Raw genomic sequence first — 20,420 nt, 5'->3', positions numbered from 1 at the left:
CGTTACCATAAATCCACATCCCCAAATACAATTTGGTATTTGTCGGGGATGCCATTCTACAATTTAGAGGGTCACTGACGTTCTGTATTCGTCACATGGGAATTGCTCAAAAAAAGTATTAACAATTGAGAATCATTCAACACTTAGAGAAATACTGTTCATTGTTTTCTGCCTCAATAATAGCTAGTACGTTAACGCACAAGACCCTCTTACTGATTATTCTTATCCCCTCTCTTCCACAGATGGTTCAATCAATAATGGATGCCGGTACAGAGGTAAATATTGGTGCGTAAATATTCAACATTTGGTCCATTTACATGGTGTATTTGCAATTAAGCCACTATTTTGTCAATTTATCAACTGTATTTGGGGTTCTGGTTGATATTATGAATGGTCACTTTTGTTTCGGAAGCAACACCGGTCGTTGAGCGCAGACACTACTGGTACTCTGTTAAAGCTAGCTAACGTTAGCTGGTTAGCTAAGCTAGCTAGCTAACGCGCTAATGTTCACGATATCTTCAATGGCAATCACCAACGTTGTTCCCCGGTATTGAAGTTAGTAGTAGTAGGCTAATGGAGTTCAGTGAGTAATGTGAGGAGCGTTTCTTTTTTTTGGGACAGATGGAGCGTTCTAGCTATCAACCCTGGTCCTGGGAGGACCCGCACAGGATGTGCAGATTTTAGTTCCAGCGCAGTACTAACTCCCCTGATTCAACCAGCCCGTTAATAGTTGAATGAAGTGGATTAGTACTGGGCTGGAACAAAAGCATGCATGGCCCAGGCGTGTGTGTGTGTGTGTGTTTTTTTTTTCTTCTTCACCTTGGTTTCATGATTATGTATGAGTCTGTAAATTTTTGTATGATCAAAGGTGCACTTTATCTCTGCCTCTCCACACAGACATAGCCCACTCAAACCATCAAGATGAGTGAGTTGAAGGACTGCCCGCCTCTAAAGTACTATGACTTTAAGCCAGTAGAGCATGTGAAGGTGTGCCCCCGCTACACTGCAGTGCTCGGGCGCTCAGAGGACGATGGCATCGGTATTGAAGAGCTGGACACACTGCAGCTGGAGCTGGAGACTCTCCTGTCCTCTGCCAGCCGTCGTCTCAGAGCTCTGGAGGAACAGAGACAGGTAAGAGTCAATGGGCACATATTTAATGTCACTGAGTAATTGAGTAGCTTTTGGGTCATTGGACTGCCCAATGATTCAGTTGCCTCTAGGGCTGGCACAATTACTGTATAACCCATGGTTATGTAACCAATGGTCATAAGGGACAGTTCTAAATTTACTGGGGTGAAGGGGTGTTTTTTACATTTTTATTGGACACTATGTTTTTTCCCCCTGGTTTATATTTGACATTTGCAAGTTTTATGAAAGTATTTTCTTCCATCCTAGCCACATTTCCTCATCAGCATGCATGCGCCTCCCCTATATCAAGGTGTTTTGGTACTTCCCTTATGCACTACACTTTTACACACGCTAACTATTACAATACCACAGGTCAATATTAGAGAACGACCGGTCAAGGAGGCTGATGGCCCATATTCAATATCATTACATTTGACAATTTTGATTACAATTTCCCAGGGGCGTATGATAATGCATACATTTTAAAATCAAACAAATTTGACTTTGTTTTTACCAATCTAACTACATAACAACATAACGGTAATGCTTTTTATTTGAATGGTAAATCTCTTGATAAACTGGGTAAATTAAGATGGCATAGGCCTACTCAGTTAGAGGTGTGACGATCTCATCGTAATCGTATCTGTTGTTTTATCACACTCGATACTTGTAATCTGAAAACCCGGAAGTGCTCTTTAAATGTTGGTAAAGTCTGTACATCAAGTGCGCATTACTGCGCTATCACTCAGAGCGCATCGTTATGTACCTTCACTCATTCATGCACATTGTTAAAAGGTAAATGACCCTGACAGATGAAAATGCAGATGATTTACTTAGTCTTATTCAATTATCAACGAATAATAAATAGCCTAATACATGGCTGGCTACTACTGCCTGCATATATTCCAGACACAGATTTAGATGAAGGTAGGCTAATTCGCTTGCCCCATATATTGTTTTACTTCAGAGAGGAACACAACTTTTCTCTCCCGACACTTACAGTTGCAATAAAAATGTTTGTGCCCTATGGAATTACATTGATTTTTGTTCATTGATTACTCATAAAATGTGGTCTCATCTTCATGTAAGTCACAATAATAGACAAACACAATCTGACTAAACTAATAACACACAAACCATTGTACGCTTAAAATTATTATTGAAGACATTGAGTAAATATCCACTTTGCAGGCTGGAAAAAGTAAGTGAACCCTTGAATTTAGTAACTTGTAGATCCTCCTTTAGCAGCAACAACCTCCACCAAACGTTTCCTGTAGCTGCTTATAAGACTTGCACAACGTTGAGGAGGAATTTTGATCCATTCCTCCCTACAAATCTGTTTCAGTTCATCAATATTTCTGGGTTGTCTTGATTGCATAGCCCTCTTCAGGTCATGCCACAGCATCTCAATTGGGTTAAGGTCAGGACTCTGACTTGGCCATTCCAAAACACAAATCTTCTTCCTTTTCAGCCATTCTTTAGTTGATTTACTTGTGTGCTTTGGGTCATTGTCTTGTTGCATCACACAAACCTCTCTTAAGCTTGAGGTCATGGACTGCTGCCCTGACATTCTCCTGTAAAATGTATTCATACACGTTTGAATTCATTGTTCCCTCAATGATTGCAAGGCGTCCAGGCCCTGAGGCAGCATAGCAGCCCCAAACCATGATGCTCCCTCTACCATGCTTCACAGTTGGGATGAGGTTTTGGTGTTGGTGTGCAGTGCCATTTTTCCTCCACACATAGCGTAATGTATTTTTCCCAAAAAGTTCAACTTTTGTCTCATCTGTTCACAGCACATTTTCCCAGAAGTGTTGTGGAACATCCAGGTGGTCTTGGGCAAACTTGAGACGTGCCGCAATGTTTTTTTTTAGACAGCAGTGGTTTCCTTTGTGGTGTCCTTCCATGAACACCGTTGCGGTTCAATGTTTTTCTGATAGTGGACACATGAACAGACTTTCGTTGTTTCTAGAGTTTTCTGGAGGTCTTTTGCTGTTACCCTTGGGTTCTTTCTCACCTCTTTCAGGATTGCTCTTGGAGTGATCTCCGCAGGACGCCCACTCCTAGGAAGAGTAGCAACAGTCCTGAATCTTCTCCATTTGTAGACAATTTGTCTTACCGTGGATTGATGAACACCAAGGTCTTTAGCAATGCTTTTGTAACCTTTTCCAGATTGTGTATCTCTATAAGCCTTGGTTTCATGCATGTTAACATTAGAAGCCTCCTCCCTAAGTTTGTTTTATTCACTGCTTTAGCACACTCTGCCAACCCAGATGTCCTAGCCGTGTCTGAATCCTGGCTTAGTAAGGCCACCAAAAATCCTGAAACTATAACATTTTCCGACAAGATAGAACTGCCAAAGGGGGCGGAGTTAGCCTGCAGAGTTCTGTCATACTATCCAGGTCTGTACCCAAACAATTCGAGCTTCAACATCTAAAAATCCACCTTTCCTGAAACAAGTCTCTCACCGTTGCCGCTTGTTATAGACCACCTTCTGCCCCGAGCTGTGCCCTGGACACCAAATGTGAATTGATTGCCCCCCACCTATCTTCAGAGTTCGTACTGTTAGGTGACCTAAACTGGGACATGCTAAACACCCCGGCCGTCCTACAATCTAAGCTAGATGCCCTCAATCTCACACAAATTATCAAGGAACCTACCAGGTACAACTCCAAATCCGTAAACATGGGCACCCTCATACATATCATCCTAACCACCTGCCCTCTATATACACCTCTGCTGTCTTCAACCAGGACCTCAGCAATCACTGCCTCATTGCGTCCGTAATGGGTCTGCGGTCAAACGACCACCCCTCATCACTGTCAAATGCTCCCTAAAACACTTCAGCGAGCAGGCCTTTCTAATCGACCTGGCCCAGGTATCCTAGAAGGATAGTTCCCTCATTCCATCAGTAGAGGATGCCAGGTTATTCTTTAAATGTGCTTTCCTCACCATCTTAAATATGCATGCCCCATTCAAAAAATGTAGAACCAGGAACAGATATAGCCCTTGGTTCACTCCAGACCTGACTGCCCTTGACCAGCACGAAAACATCCTGTGGCGTACTGCATTAGCATTGATTAGCCCCCGCTATATGCAACTTTTCAGGGAAGTTAGGAACCAATATACACAGGCAGTTAGGAAAGCAAAGGCTAGCTTTTTCAAACAGAAATTTGCATCCTGTAGTACAAACTCAATAAATTCTGGGACACTGTAAAGTCCATGGAGAATAAGAGCACCCAGCTGCCCACTGCACTGAGGCTAGGAAGCACTGTCACCACCGATAAATCCACGATAATTGAGAATTTCAATAAGCATTTTTCTACAGCTGGCCATGCTTTCTACCTGACTACCCCTACCCCGGTAAACAGCCCTGCACCCCCCACAGCAACTTGCCCAAGCCTTCCCCATTTCTCCTTCACCCAAATTCAGATAACTGATGTTCTGAAAGCGTTACAAAATCTGGACCCCTACAAATCAGCTGGGCTAGACAATCTGGACCCTCTCTTTCTAAAATTATCTGCCTCAATTGTTTGCAACCCCTATTACTAGCCTGTTCACCCTCTTTCAAGTCGTCTAAGATCCCCAAAGATTGTAAAGCTGCCGCGGTCATCCACCTCTTCAAAGGGGGTGACACTCTAGACCCAAACTGTTACAGACCTATATCTATGCTACCCTGCCTTTCTAAGGTCTTCGAAAGCCAAGTTAACAAACAGATCACCGACTATTTCGAATCCCACCGTACCTTCTCCGCTATGCAATCTGGTTTCTGAGCTGATCATGGGTGTACCTCAGCCACGCTCAAGGTCCTAAACGATATCATAACCGCCATCTGCCATCGGGGCAGCTCTAGCAGGGCAGAAATTTGATGAACTGACTTGTTGGAAAGGTGGCATCCTATGATGGTGCCACGTTGAAAGTAATTTAGCTCTTCAGTAAGGCCGTTCTACTGCCGATTTATTTTTTTTGTCTATGGAGATGGCATGGCTGTGGGCCTGATTTTATACACCTGTCAGCAACAGGTGTTGCTGAACCAGCCAAGTCCACTAATTTGAAGTGGTGTCCACATACTTTTGTATATAGTGTAAGTAAGCACAGGCAAAATTCTAGAGGAAAACCTGGTTCAGTCTGCTTCCTAACAGTCACTGGGAGGCAAATTCACCTTTCAGCTGGTCAATAACCTAAAACACAAGGCCAAATACACTTTGTGTACAAAACATTACGAACACCTGTTCTTTCCATGACTTAGACTGACCAGGTGAATCCAGGGGAAAGCTATGATCCCTTATTGATGTCATCTGTTCAATCCATTTCAGTCAGTGTAGATGAAGGGCAGGAGACAGATTTAAAGAATAATTTTTAAGCCTTGAGACAATTGAGACATGGATTGTGAATTGCCAAGACAAAAGATTTAAGTGCCTTTGAACGGGGTATGGTAGTAGGTGCCAGGCGCACCGTTTTGAGTGTGTCAAGATTTGCAACACTGCTGGGTTTTTCACGCTCAAAAGTTTTCCGTGTGTTACAAGAATGGTTCACCACCCGAATGGCATCCAGCTAACTTGACACAACTGTGGGAAGCATTGGAGTCAACATAGGCCAGTATCCCTGTGAAATGCTTTGGACACCTTGTAGAGTCCATTCCCCGATGAATTGAGGCTATTTTGAGGGCAAAAGGGGGTGCAAATCAATATTAGGAAGGTACTCCTAATGTTTTGTACATTGTTCCTGAGTGGCCTATTTACTGTCTTGACTTAAATCGTGTGTTGTAGCAAACAATGACTAAAATGGGTTGGCAACCTCTAACCCTGGTAATTTGACTTGTAAACTCATGAGTACACTCGCAATTGCTGCCTGGTATTGTGATGTAATAACTTCCATGTTAATGTACAGTGTTCATTCAAATGAAATGATATTAATTAATGTAGCTCACGCAATGGAATGTATTTTTTGTAATGGCAGTTGAGTTGAATCAACAAATCACAGCACATATTGATGGGTACACTTCTTGCTGTTGCTTCCTGCTTTTCTCCTATGGGTACACTCGCGATAGCATAATGGATGGACTGGCGGCTATCATTGACTTGAATGGGAAAGCTTGTTCTATTCATTCTATTTCTGTGGCAGCACATGCAGTCAGGGGTGGAGGAAAGGAGAAAATGTGCGTCTAAAAAATAAATCTATCTTATTTTGCCTCCTTGCTCTACCTGCTGTTGCTACACCTCCATCTAATGTTGAACAGGAAAGATATTTTGGTGCCATGGTGGTTCTGAAACTGCAAGTGGTCTGATACTTGCCTGATGTTACAAATCTTGCTGTGTCATCCTCTGAAAATGAAGTTTTGTTGGTGACTGGTCCCTATTTTCTCAGATCCTCACAGACTGGCAGGATAAGAAAGGGGACAAGCGCTTTCTGAAGCTGGGAAAGGATGCAGACCTTTCAGCTTCATCACGTCACAAACCTAAGAAGCAGAAACTTGATGGAAAGGGCAGTCACGGGCCTGGTCCTGGGCGACCCAAATCCAAAAATCTACAGCCCAAAGTCCAGGAGTACGAGTTAAGTGAGGATCCACAGGACATTCCCCGTAATCCTAAGAACGATGCCCCCAACAGGTCAGTAACAATCACATCTCACTCAAACAGTGTAGGGTGTCCGCATCTTTTGACCAATGAGTAACATAATATGTTAATAGTGCAGATAATCTTCTAAGAAAATGGTCCAAACCTCATGTGTCTGTCATAATCTGTTCAGATGTTATTTGAGGTTTACCCTTGTAGGATGGCTAGAATTAGGGTGACTAAATCAATAGAGCCCAGAAAAAAAGTGGTCAGAAATCAGGAATGTTGCATCATGTCAGATATGCTGGATTCTGTGCAAGAATAAAGGCCACTGGCTACCTGACAGGCTCACTTTCCTGTTGAACTCGTCATCTTTCTTAAGATGGATATTGATTTTGAGACGTGACATGTCGTATTTTCATATTTTAGTATACGCTTTTCATACTAATTCGAAATGACTGATATTTTTCCCAAATTTCTCACAAAAACAAGTGTATCTCTGTGAAATGTCAACAGAGGACTGAGTGCAGGGCTGTTACGGTGATGTATTATCAGTGGTGTCAAAATACTTGAAAGTACTACTTAAGTAGTTTTTGGGGGTATCTGTACTAAACTATTTATATTTTTGACAACTTTTACTTCACTACATTCCTAAAGAAAATTCTATACTTTTTACTCCCTGACACCCAAAAGTATTTGTTACATTTTGAATGCTTAGCAGGACAGGAAAATGGTCCAATTCACACACTCAAGAGAACATCCCTGTTCATCCTACTGCCTCTTATCTGGTGGACTCACTAAACACAAATTCTTCATTTGTAAATGAGTGTGCTCCTAGCTATCCATAAATATAAAAACAAGAAAATTGTGCCGTCTGGTTTGCTTAATATAAGGAATGTTGAATGATTTATACTTGTACTTTTATATTTGTTACTTAAGTATATTTAAAACCAAATACCTTTATACTTTTACTCAAGTAGTGTTTTACTGGGTGACTGTCACTTTTACTTGAGTCGTTTTCTATTAAGATATCTTTACTTTTACTCAAGACAATTGGGTCATTTTTTTCCACCACTGCGCATTACCACCAGACCAAGGTCACACCGGTACTTCTCCAAAACTGCTCTCTGATACCGCTGATGGTAATTTGTAGCCTACCAAACTTGCTAACTGCCAGTCGCTAATGGCCTGGTACTCACCGCTCTATTGTCCCTCTAATCACTCTGACATCAATGCACATGTCATCGAAAATCAAACACTTCATGAGAGCCCATGAGCTCATGTTGCGCAACATTTCTATAGGCTATGCAATTGCGTGAGAACAGTTTTGATGGACTCTATTAAAAAGAAGAGGATACCATCAGCTTTCTATAGGCTAGGCCTACTATATTTATTTCTCAACTTTCCTAATATTATGCACATTGCTTCACTTTACATCAGGAGTAGCCTACCTGTCTGGCATGAAAATGAACAGAGGGAAAAGCGTCCTCCATTCACTATTTATGTGCAAATGATAACTTTTTTTTCTGCCCCTGTTCTGACGGGTGCATGATAATGGTCCATTCTAAATCAGAACTAATTTCACGCATATATTATTATGTAAAGAAAATATTACATTGAGTGTAGTCTGATTGGTGACAGTAGTATCACTTGTGAATGATGCAGTGTGTGCAGCCTAAGGCAAGAAACAGCACATGCCTTTTTTTGGCGACTTTTTCAAATCATAGTCGCACACATCACACAGCCTAGCCCATAGGCCTATACGTTTTGATAAGATTTGTATCACAACTAAAGTGGCCAAATAACAAAAAATGTAACCTGTAGGTCTAAGACCCCTGGTACACAGTTGGAGAGCACAACAGTATAGGCTACAGAGCCTAGTGAAATGTGTTCTTATACGTCCAGTCGCGTGTGAAAAGAGTTTTGACTAGCCACTATTTAAGAGGATCCTATCTTTCTCGTGCTGCTATATTTATTGCTCAATTCTTAAAATGAAGCACATTAATCCACTTTATAACCAGTGTAGCTTACCTGGCATACATATGTGGTGTGTGAGTTTCAAGTTTGGGATAGCACATTTTCACCATAAAAATGCACCTTTAGAATAAAACGTATTTCCTTGCATCATAGCATTTGCAAACTTATGTAAAATAGCTTACTATTCGTAATGTGATGAGTAGATTGGATAGTTATAATTTAGGCTTCTAATTTAACTCAATCACAGTTTTTTTATTTTTTTAACTGTTCAATGCAGCTGAGTGTAGAGTAGGTCTAGGCTATATTTTATATTAGATACATTTCTTTCTTTGCATGGGAAAAATGTGGCCTTTTATAAACACATTTCATGCAATTCTACTACACTTTAAATGACTAGAGAATTGTTTTATGTAGCACTGACCCAACAATGATAAATAGTGAATATGCACACTGCGCACTCACAGGGGATATTGCTGATGCTCTCTGTTGGTACCAGTATGATAGGCTATACTGTTGTTCGCTCAATTCAGTTGAGAATTTTGTTAACTAATAGACAGATTAGTCTTTTCATTGTCTTCTCTTTACAGCAATAAACATTTGCTTTCCAAACTATGTTTTCCCGCGATTGTATTTTAAAATATTGTGAAATGCCTGGCTTGGCTCTCTACTTTTCACAGACAGTCGCAACTCAACAATAATCTGCCCAAATAGTGCACGCTGCCTTTCCTTACGACTGTAAGCAATGCGATTTTAAAACAATTCACAACATTTTACTTTAGGGAAAGCTTCCCCTAGCCTTATGGACGTGCCGCCTATGCTTGCGTATTAAAAACGTAATGCATGTAACATCCATTCGCTATTCAGGTGCTGGCTACAGATTACATGTTTTTTTTGTGGGCCATTCTAAATAAATACAAATATTCCACACATATATATTAGTAGGCTATATGTAAAGACCAGATTAAATTAAGAATAGTCTGATGGGTGAGAATATTAACAAGTGCTTGTCAAATTGTCAATGAGAGACTGATTAAGTGTGTGCAGCCTGCACAAGAAACAGAGCAGAGCTCATGCCTTTCATGCAACTTTTTACAATCATTAGTCTCTTCATGCAGCCTTAGAATGTATTAAAAATCACAACTAAGGTTGCATAAATAACTCTAAATTAAGCATATAAACTCAGATCAGATCTTCATTGTAAAGGGTTTAAACACTGTTTCCCATGCTTGTTCAATGAACCATAAACAATTAATGAACATGCACCTGTGGAATGGTCGTTAAGACACTAACAGCTTACAGACTGTAGGCAATTAAGGTCACAGTTATGAAAACTTAGGACACTAAAGATGCCTTTCTGCTGACTCTGAAAAACACCAAAAGAAAGATGCCCAGGGTCCCTGCTCTTCTGCGTGAACGTGCCTTAGGCATGCTGCAAGGAGGCATGAGGACTGCAGATGTGGCCAGGGCAATAAACAGGGAGACAGGACGGACAGCTGATTGTCCTCGCAGTGGCAGACCACGTGTAACATCTGCACAGGATTGGTACATCCGAACATCACACCTGCGGGACAGGTACAGGATGGCAACAACAACTGCTTGAGTTACACCAGGAACGCACAATCCCTCCATCAGTGCTCAGACTCGGGGCGGCAGGTAGCCTAGTGATTAGAGCGTTGGACTAGTGACTGAAAGGTTGCAAGATCAAATCCCCGAGCTGACAAGGTAAAAATCTGTTGTTCTGCCCCTGAACAAGGCAGTTAACCCACTATGCTGTCATTGAAATTAAGAATGTGTCCTTAACTGACTTGTCTAGTTAAATAAAGGTAAAATACGTTTTTAAAAAAATACAAGTGCTCAGACTGTCCGCAATAGGCTGAGAGAGGCTGGACTGAGGGCTTGTAGGCCTGTTGTAAGGCAGGTCTTCACGAGACATCACCGGCAACAACGTCGCTTATGGGCCCAAACCCACCGTCTCTGGACCAGACAGGACTGGCAAAAAGTGCTCTTCACTCACGAGTCATGGTTTTGTCTCGCCAGTGGTGATGGTCGGATTCAAGTTTATTGTCGAAGGACTGAGCGTTACACCGAGGCCTGTACTCTGGAGCGGGATCGATTTGGAGTTGGAGTGTCCGTCATGGTCTGGGGCGGTGTGTCACAGCATCATCAGACTGAACTTGTTTTCATTGCAGGCAATCTCAATGCTGTGTGTTACAGGGAAGACATCCTCCTCCCTCATGTGGTACCCTTCCTGCAGGCTCATCCTGACATGACCCTCCAGCATGACAATGCCACCACGCATAGAACGAGCAGTATGGCTGATTTCCTGCAAGACAGGAATGTCAGTGTTCTGCCATGGCCAGCGAAGAGCCCAGATCTCAATCCCATTGAGCACTTCTGGGACGTGTTGGATCGGAGGGTGAGGGCTAGAGCCATTCCCCCCAGAAATGTCCGGGAACGTGCAGGTGCCTTGGTGGAAGAGTGGGGTAACATCTCACAGCAAGAACTGGCAAATCTGGTGCAGTCCATGAGGAGGAGATGCACTGCCGTACTTAATGCAGCTGGTGGCCACACCAGATACTGACTGTTACTTTTGATTTTGACCCCCCACTTTGTTCAGGGACACATTAATCCATTTCTGTTAGTCACATGTCTGTGGAACTTGTTCAGTTTGTCTCAGTTGTTGAATCTTGCGATGTTCATACAAATATTTACACATGTTAAGTTTGATGAAAATAAACGCAGTTGACAGTGAGAGGACGTTTCTTTTTTTGCTGAGTTTACGAGGACCTGTTTCTTTGTTAACCGCTCACAGAATAGCCGCATGTGTGCACTCCCTATCTATTATATTCATCAATGTTCAATGTTATTCTTCATACTATAAAATAATGCCACTGAATTCTAAGCAAATCTTGTCTACTAAGTGAACTAGTGTAGCCCACAGCCATATGGCATAGCCAGATCAGGGCCTAACAAAAGGCCAACTCAGAATATGCTATTATGTTCTTCTGAAATAGGCTACATTTTCTTCATATGATGTTAGTTTAAACCTGTCTAAAATAAATCATGGATTTATTGTGATTGAATATGTGCTATATTAAATTGATTTATTATACCTTTTTTAATGTAATGTTCCAAAGTTCTGCATCAGTGGCTTGTAGGCTATGCGTGAAAGCCAGGAGATGCTAAACGTGTCTATTTTAATTAACGGTCAATTACTGTTAGACCTGCAACTATTTGCATGACAATCACCAACTGAGAAAATGTTATGACTGCCACAGCCCTAACTGAGCGCATACCAAGCTTTTATTTCAAAGCCTTTTACATTTAATTCAGCTCCGGTCATGCTAATTTTTCTTTTTGCGATCCACGGAAAGAACTTTGAAGATGACGACCACAAAATGTTAAATATTCAAGAAACCTGCACCGCTACAGTTGAAGTCGGAAGTTTACATACACTTAGGTTAGAGTCATTAGAACTCGTTTTTCAACCACCCCACAAATTTCCTATTAAAACTAGTTTTGGCAAGTCGGTTCGGACATCACCTTTGTGCATGACACAAGTAATTTTTCCAACAATTGTTTACAGACAGATTATTTCACTTATAATTCACTGTATCACAATTTCAGTGGGTCAGAAGTTTACATACACTAAGTTGACTGTGCCTTTTAAACAGCTTGAAAAATTCCAGAAAATTATGTCATGGCTTTAGAAGCTTCTGATAGGCTAATTGACATCATTTGAGTCAATTGGAGGTGTACCTGTGGATGTATTTCAAGGCCTACCTTCAAACTCAGTGCCTCTTTGCTTGACATCATGGGAAAATCAAAAGAAATCAATCAAGACATCAGAAATAAAATTGTAGACCTCCACAAATCTGGTCCATCCTTGGGAGCAATTTTCAAAAGCCTGAGGGTACCACGTTTATCTGTACAAACAATAGTATGCAAGTATAAACACCATGGGACCACGCAGCCGTCATACCGCTCAGGAAGGAGACGCGTTATGTCTCCTAGAGATTAATGTACTTTGGTGTGAAAAGTGCAAATCAATCCCAAAACAACAGCAAAGGACCTTGTGAAGATGCTGGAGGAAACAGGTAAAAAAGTTTCTATATCCATAGTAAAACGAGTCCTATATCGACCCAACCTGAAAGGCCACTCAGCAAGGAAGAAGCCACTGCTCCAAAACTGCCATTTAAAAAAGCCAGACAATGGTTTGCAACTGCCCATGGGGACAAAGATCATACTTTTTGGAGAAATGTCCTCTAGGCTGATGAAACAAAAATGGAACTGTTTGGCCATAATGACCATCGTTATGTTTAGAGGAAAATGGGGGGAGGCTTGCAAGCCGAAAAACACCATCCCAACCGTGAAGCACGGGGTGGCAGCATCATGTTGTGGGGGTGCTTTGCTGCAGGAGGGACTGGTGCACTTCACAAAATAGATGGCATCATGAGGTAGGAAAATTGTGGATATATTGAAGCAACATCTCAAGACATCAGTCAGGAAGTTAAAGCTTGGTCGCAAATGGGTCTTCCAAATGGACAATGACCCCAAGCATACTTCCAAAGTTGTGGCAAAATGGCTTAAGGACAACAAAGTCAAGGTATTGTGGTGGCCATCACAAAGCCCTGACCTCAATCCTATAGAAAATGTGTAGGCTGAGCTGAAAAAGCATGTGCGAGCAAGGAGGCCTACAAACCTGACTCAGTTACACCAGCTCTGTCGGGAGGAATGGGCCAAAATTCACCCAACTTATTGTGGGAAGCTTGTGGAAAGCTACCTGAAACGTTTGACCCAAGTTAAACAATTTAAAGGCAATGCTGCCAAATACTAATTGAGTGTAGGTAAACTTCTGACCCACTGGGAATGTGATGAAAGAAATAAAAGCTGAAATAAATAATTCTCTCTACTATTATTCTGACATTTCACATTCTTAAAATAAAGTGGTGATCCTAACTGACCTAAGACAAGGAATGTTTACTAGGATTAAATGTCAGGAATTGTGAAAAACACTTCAAATGTTTTTGGCTAATGTGTATGTAAACTTCAACTGTATGTCAACAGAGCTTGGTGCTTATTATTGGATGTATTAGGTTACAATGTCTGACTTTTTGGATATAAGGTTAATGATATGTTAAAGACCCCACAGAACAATTCAGAACATCAATAATCATATTTGTCTTGGTAAAATATATTATATAACAAGTGAAATTTCACCACTAAAAGGCATTTTCACCCACTCTGGGCAGTGTAGCTGGACACCCTTAACAGTGCTCTAAGGTCACTTACAGACACAAGCTGGTTTGAGAATAGGATATGTGTTTGTTTTTCATTGTCCAAGGTGCAAGATTGTATAGTGTATCTGTGTATTATGTTTTCCAGATTTTGGGCATCAGTAGAGCCATACTGTGCTGACATCACAAATGAAGAAATCCGGGTTCTGGAAGAACTATTGAAGCCCCCGGATGATGAGGCTGAATACTACAAGGTACAATATTGAATGTCCAGAATCATACCCCTTTTGTGTTTTATGTCATATTATGCTCATTGCATTAGTAGCTGGCTTATCAGGTCCCAAGCACTACTAGCATATCTGATAGTAGGTATTCTGTGACACTTCAGATAAGTTGTGCTTTGGAATGGTGTGTTACTCACATCCTCTGTTACAGATTTCCCCAAGGAGAAAACATAGATTAATAGTATTGTATTGGTTATATTGTGAAGATTCCAGCATTGGGGAAACACTTCTCTCAGCGATGGGCTCAGGAGGATCTACTGGAGGAACAAAGGGAAGGAGCACGAGCCAACGACAAGAAGAAAAGCCTCATGGGACCACTATCTGAGCTCGACGCCAAAGGTGAGTGCACACCAGGGATGGGGATGATGACATATTGAATGGATGAGCCTTCATAAATGGGTATTGTGTCTTGTCTACATTCAGCAAAGACATTATCATGTGTATTTATCTGATATGAGGATGCTTTTATTCTCTCAGATGTGGATGCCCTGCTAAAGAAGTCAGAGTCCCAGCACGACCCCCCAGAGGATGGCTGTCCCTTCGGTCCTCTCACACAGAGGCTCCTTCAGGCTCTTGTTGAGGTCACATACAGTTGAAGTCAGAAGTTTACATACACCTTAGCCAAATACATTTAAACTCAGTTTTTCACAATTCCTGACATTTAATCCTAGTAAACATTCCCTGTCTTTGGTCCTAACTGACCAAATACAGGGAATGTTTACCACTTTAATTTAAGAATGTGAAATGTCAGAATAATAGTAGAGAGAATTATTTTTTTCAGCTTTTATTTCTTTCATCACATTCCCAGTGGGTCAGAAGTTTACATATACTCAATTAGTATTTGGTAGCATTGCCTTTAAATTGTTTAACTTGGGTCAAACGTTTCGGGTAGCCTTCTACAAGCTTCCCACAATAAGTTGGGTGAATTTTGGCCCATTCCTCCTGACAGAGCTGGTGTAACTGAGTCAGGTTTGTAGGTCTCCTTGCTCGCACACGCTTTTTCAGTTCTGCCCACACATTTTCTATAGGATTGAGGTCAGTGCTTTGTGATGGCCACTCTAATACCTTGACTTTGTTGTCCTTAAGCCATTTTGCCACATCTTTGAAAGTATGCTTGGGGTCATTGTTCATTTGGAAGACCCATTTGCGACCAAGCTTTAACTTCCTGACTGATGTCTTGAGATGTTGCTTCAATATATCCATATAGTTTTCCTACCTCATGATGCCATCTATTTTGTGAAGTGCACCAGTCCCATATGCAGCAAAGCACCCCCACAACATGATGCTGCCCCCCCGTGCTTCACGGTTGGGATGGTGTTCTTCGGCTTGCAAGCCTCCCCCTTTTTCCTCCAAACATAACGATGGCCATTATGGTCAAACAGTTCTATTTTTGTTACATCAGACCAGGGGACATTCTCCAAAAAGTACGATCTTTGTCCCCATGTGCAGTTGCAAACCGTAGTCTGGCTTTTTTATGGCAGTTTTGGAGCAGTGGCTTCTTCCTTGCTCAGTGGCCTTTCAGGTTATGTCGATATAGGACTAGTTTTACTGTGGATATAGATAGTTTTGTACCTGTTTCCTCCAGCATCTTCACAAGGTCCTTTGCTGTTGTTCTGGGATTGATTTGCACTTTTCGCACCAATGTACATTAATCTCTAGGAGTCAGAACACGTCTCCTTCCTGAGCGGTATGACGGCTGCGTGGTCCCATGGTGTTTATACTTGCGTACTATTGTTTGTACAGATGAACGTGGTACCTTCAGTTGTTTGGAAATTGCTCCCAAGGATGAACCTGACTTGTGGAGGTCTACAATTTTTTTTCTGAGGTCTTGTCTGATTTCTTTGATTTTTCCATGATGTCAAGCAAAGAGGCACTGAGTTTGAAGGTAGGCCTTGAAATACATCCACAGGTACACCTCCAATTGACTCAAATGATGTCAATTTGCCTATCAGAAGCTTCTAAAGCCATGACATCATTTTCTGGAATTTTCCAAGCTGTTTAAAGGCACAGTCAACTTAGTGTATGTAAACTTCTGACCCACTGGAATTGTGATACAGTGAATTATAAGTGAACAATTGTAAACAACTGTTGGAAAAATTACTTGTGTCATGCACAAAGTAGATGTCCAAACCGACTTGCCGAAACTATAGTTTAACGAGAAATTTGTGGATTGGTTGAAAAATGAGTTTTAATGACTCCAACCTAAGTAGGTTAACTTCTGACTTCAACTGTATCTTAGGCTTTATTGTTGACTATGCATACAATTCTAAATGACTTTTGAAAACTTAACCCTGCAAATAACTAGTTGATTTGAATACTTTATAATTAAACTGTAGAATTTAAATTCTTTAATCTTGTTGTTTTTTTTCGTGCAGGAGAATATCATATCACCCATGGAGGATTCTCCAGTCCCCGACATATCAGGGAAGGATGGTGGGAACGATGGGGCTGGGACATCACCACGCAACCAGGGCAAAGCTTTTAGGTAAAGGCCTATCCTCCATAAAGTAACATCACCCCCTCATAACCTTGTAGGATACATTCTATAGATACCCTGAAAGAAAATGCTGAATAGCAATAAAGCAGGGCTCGACATACAAGGATACCCGCTGGCCCGGGGAGGTTTTGGAACCCCCCTGGGCCAGTCAACCATTCACATCATTGGCCCGCTTGGGCCAGTGAAAGAAATATTGTAATAATGCTATTTTCAATCTAGGCTACATAATTAATTAAAAAACAGATGAATTCCTGAAAATGTTAGTTCGTTATGTAGATTATTTATCAAACACATGCCGCACACGGTGCAGCAGCTCACAAAATGAAGGGGGATACCTGAAGGCATACCTGAATGCCTTCAACTGAAATGTGTCTTCCGCATTTATCCCAACCCCTCTGAATCAGAAATGACAACGGTAGGGTAGCTAGGAAAGATGTTTCAACTTATGATCTCTACAAGTAAATTCTAAGGCAACAATGGGTATGCAAACCAGGTATTCAAAAAGTTTGGTCCGAAGTCTTGGTTAAATCTTTGCGATATGCAATTCAGTCATTGTGTGCTGTTTGAATAAATATTTCTAAATACTTTTTTTTTTTTAAACGGCCTAATTAAATGTTGACTGCAAAGTAGGTCTACGTGATATCATGATGATTTGTATCCTTTGGGGGGGCATTTGTTTGGCAAACCCTGCCATCACATCATGTAGCCAGACTGTAGATTGTAGGCTACAGTACAAAACACAGCTAGCCAAACACAATGGTCTCTTGCTAGGTGAGCAATTGATTTAAAGGTAAACTACACCCTTCAATTTTTATATATATATATATATATATATATATATAATATTTCCCAGACCTCAAAAATGGTCTCTTGATTTGGTTTAAGCGTTGTTATGGACTGGTACTCTATAAGAAAATGTGATTTTTGAGAGTGAAACTCAGAAACCTGGAAAAACAAAACCGTGAACTATATTTAGCTAAATACAAAACTGATTTTATAGGGCCCTACAACTCGCTAACAATAACACTATTTTTGAGATTGCACAAAGGTTTAATTTTCTCTCTCCAAACAATCAATGTAAATATGATATTGTCAAGTAATAATTATGTAAAATGTAATTATTTGTGTTTGGAGGGTAGGTCATTATAAGCTCTAGGCTACTTGCTCAGCCCGTAAATTAGAGATACAATTTAAATGATTTGCACATCATTCAGGCCAGTAGCTTTCAGTTTGCACTGGCCGATGTGCCACTGGCAAGTTTACCTGAATGTCAAGCCCTGAACAAAGGCTTTGTAGATTACACCGAAGTATTCCAATCACTGCTTACTTCTTCTGCAACTCTGCAGAAGTTCTGCAACTCACTAATCAGTTAACTACCGTAATTTCCGGACTATAAGCCGCTACTTTTTTCCCACGCTTTGAACCTCGCGGCTTAAACAATGACGCAGCTAATATATGGATTTTTCCCGCTTTAAAAAAAAAAAGAAAAAAACAAACATTCTGTGACGTGCTCAGTTTTTTGGCGGCATGAAGCTTTCATTAGACCAATGAAATTGCCAAATGGGTTAAGGTCAAAAACCTTTTTTGTTTACTGTTTAGATTAAATCGAGCGCGCTCAAACTTCCCATCATTCTGATTACGGTAGTCATTTTGTCACCCTCATCATGGCAAAGACACGGAGAAATGCATATGATGCAGCTTTCAAGTTGAAGGCGATTGATCTGGCTGTTGGAAAAGGAAATAGAGCTGCTGCACGGGAGCTTGGTCTGGAGCAATGACTTTCTTGGTAGGCTACTGTTTACTGCTAATTTTTTATTTTTTGTTACAAGCCGTGTTTCGTTAAAGCCTATTTATTTTTGTTACAAGCCGTGTTTCGTTAAAGCCTATTTATTTTTGTTACAAGCCGTGTTTCGTTAAAGCCTGTGTAAATTTGTTTCAATGTACCGGTAGGCACCTGCGGCTTATAGACATGTGCGGCTTATTTATGTTCAAAATAATATATATTTTTTAATTCAGTGGGTGCGGCTTATATTCAGGTGCGCTCAATAGTCCGGAAATTACGGTAGTTATTTCTCTCCTCTTGACTTTCCCTCTTTCCTAGTGTTCCTCACACACGCTCCCTAGAAGCGCGGATCAAGGAGGAGCTGATGTCTCAGGGGCTTCTGGATTCTGAGGAGCGGCCCGGAGCAGGCGGAGATTCAGAGGATGAGGTGCTGGCTGAGCTACACAAGAGACAGGCTGAACTCAAAGCCCTGAGCGCCCACAACAGATCCCGCAAGCAGGAGCTACTCCGGTGAGAGCACAGGAGAAAAGGACAGTGGAGAAATGTAAAATATACATCAGAAATAAGGTTTATTAAGGTCGAAAAGGATTGTATGATGACTTAGTTCAAGACCTATAAGGAGGGATGTTCTGACATCGATGATAATAAGTTGCACTTATAGAAGGCCCAGTTGGTTCTCATTGTGTTCCACTTCATCCACCATCAATATGTAGAGCAAAGATTAAGGGAATTTTAACCTTTTTTTATTCATAACAAGCCTCAGCATTCATCCTTTACTCTAAACTTTCCATCCTCCTCACAGCCTGGCAAAGGAGGAGATGCGGAAGCAGGAGTTGCGGCAGAGGGTCCGGGTGTCGGATAATGAGGTCATGGAGGGCTTCCGCCGCATCATGGCTGCTAGGCAGAAAAAACGAATGCCGACAAAGAAGGAGAAAGATCAGGCATGGAAAGCACTGAAGGAGAGGGACAGCATCCTCAAGCTGCTGGATGGGTAGAGGGGCAATAGTTTAGGGTGGGAATGAGATGGGAAGGGGTAGTTTTCCAGTCTGACAATGAGTATGTACTGTTGTATGTGTCTGGTCATATGCTTCCATGCTCTAGTGGCCATAAGTGTTTGTGTTACTTTTATAAAACTCCCCAATGGAAATACAGTGGATACCTGCAATGATGTAGCATGATTGTCATAGTTGTTGACACTCAATGTTGAAAATGGAGGTATCCATGTTTTGTATTGATAATTACTGTGTTCTTGCATGGATGTGCTAACTAAACTTTCAGTGCATATTCACTATTGGAACATTGTCACCATAAGAGCTTATGATCATTTAATGTGCATTGCTGGCATTTTAGTTTTTTTTTACTAATAACTGATAGTTTCCCACTGGCATTTTCCAAGTTCTGTTGTCAATTTTGTTTAAATTTTTATTTGTAACGTTATATAGTAAATTTATTTTCTCTAGTATGGAAAAACAAACTATGACTGTTTTGAATAAATAAATATCAGAAAAAGGGTTGTGAGGGAGTGTTTGTAACGTGCCATTCAACTTTCCTACTAGCAACGTTACGTTCGGAAAAGTTTAACCGAAGATTTGAATAGCTAAACCAAGATAAACCACAGCCTGTCGTTATCAACGGCAACAAATGAGTCATAGTGGGCAGAACAAGCAAGGAGGTAGTAAAATCCTATTGGCCTGTTCTAACATCATCTGCATATTCCGTTAGGGAACGCCTACTCTGAAGTGAGCCTGTGCGATAACTAAATTAGCCTTTGCACTCCTAAACAACGCGATTTTGTACAACTTCAGCAAAGGGTGAAGTCAACGAAACTTTGTCCACTCTGTTCATAATACATTTGTAGTTTTGGGAACAGAACTATTGAGATGAAAGAAGTCAACGAAACTTTGTCCACTCTGTTCATAATACATTTGTAGTTTTGGGAACAGAACTATTGAGATGAAA

At 41.1% G+C, this 20,420-nt stretch overlaps 1 protein-coding gene across 2 annotated transcripts; it reads left to right on the top strand.

Moving 5' to 3' along the window:
- Positions 1-41: 41 nt before the first annotated feature.
- LOC106565817 (transcriptional adapter 3) lies at positions 42-19,972 on the top strand. Of its 2 annotated transcripts, none has more exons than XM_014133380.2 (10): positions 42-115; positions 243-275; positions 898-1,131; positions 6,496-6,737; positions 14,046-14,151; positions 14,388-14,520; positions 14,659-14,762; positions 16,557-16,666; positions 18,780-18,971; positions 19,264-19,972. In XM_014133380.2, exons 3-10 carry the CDS (start codon positions 922-924, stop codon positions 19,454-19,456), a joined length of 1,290 nt encoding a protein of 429 aa, XP_013988855.1. In that variant the 5' UTR covers positions 42-115; positions 243-275; positions 898-921; the 3' UTR covers positions 19,457-19,972. The 2 variants fall into 2 exon arrangements, with proteins under 2 accessions (XP_013988855.1, XP_013988854.1); XM_014133379.2 differs by having other exon boundaries at positions 243-285.
- Positions 19,973-20,420: the final 448 nt, after the last annotated feature.

The sequence above is a fragment of the Salmo salar genome, chromosome ssa12 (genome assembly GCF_905237065.1).
Source record: "Salmo salar chromosome ssa12, Ssal_v3.1, whole genome shotgun sequence".
NCBI lineage: Eukaryota > Metazoa > Chordata > Actinopteri > Salmoniformes > Salmonidae > Salmo > Salmo salar.
Note: the sequence above shows the minus strand (reverse complement) of the source record. Positions and strands in the feature narration are given on the sequence as shown.

Excerpts from the sequence above, each read along its gene's own strand:
- LOC106565817 (XM_014133380.2), top strand. The coding sequence starts at position 922 with ATGAGTGAGTTGAAGGACTGCCCGCCTCTAAAGTACTATGACTTTAAG. Across the intron at positions 14,521-14,658 it reads ATCTGAGCTCGACGCCAAAG|ATGTGGATGCCCTGCTAAAG; the intron begins GTGAGTGCACAC and ends TTATTCTCTCAG. Across the intron at positions 18,972-19,263 it reads CGCAAGCAGGAGCTACTCCG|CCTGGCAAAGGAGGAGATGC; the intron begins GTGAGAGCACAG and ends TCCTCCTCACAG.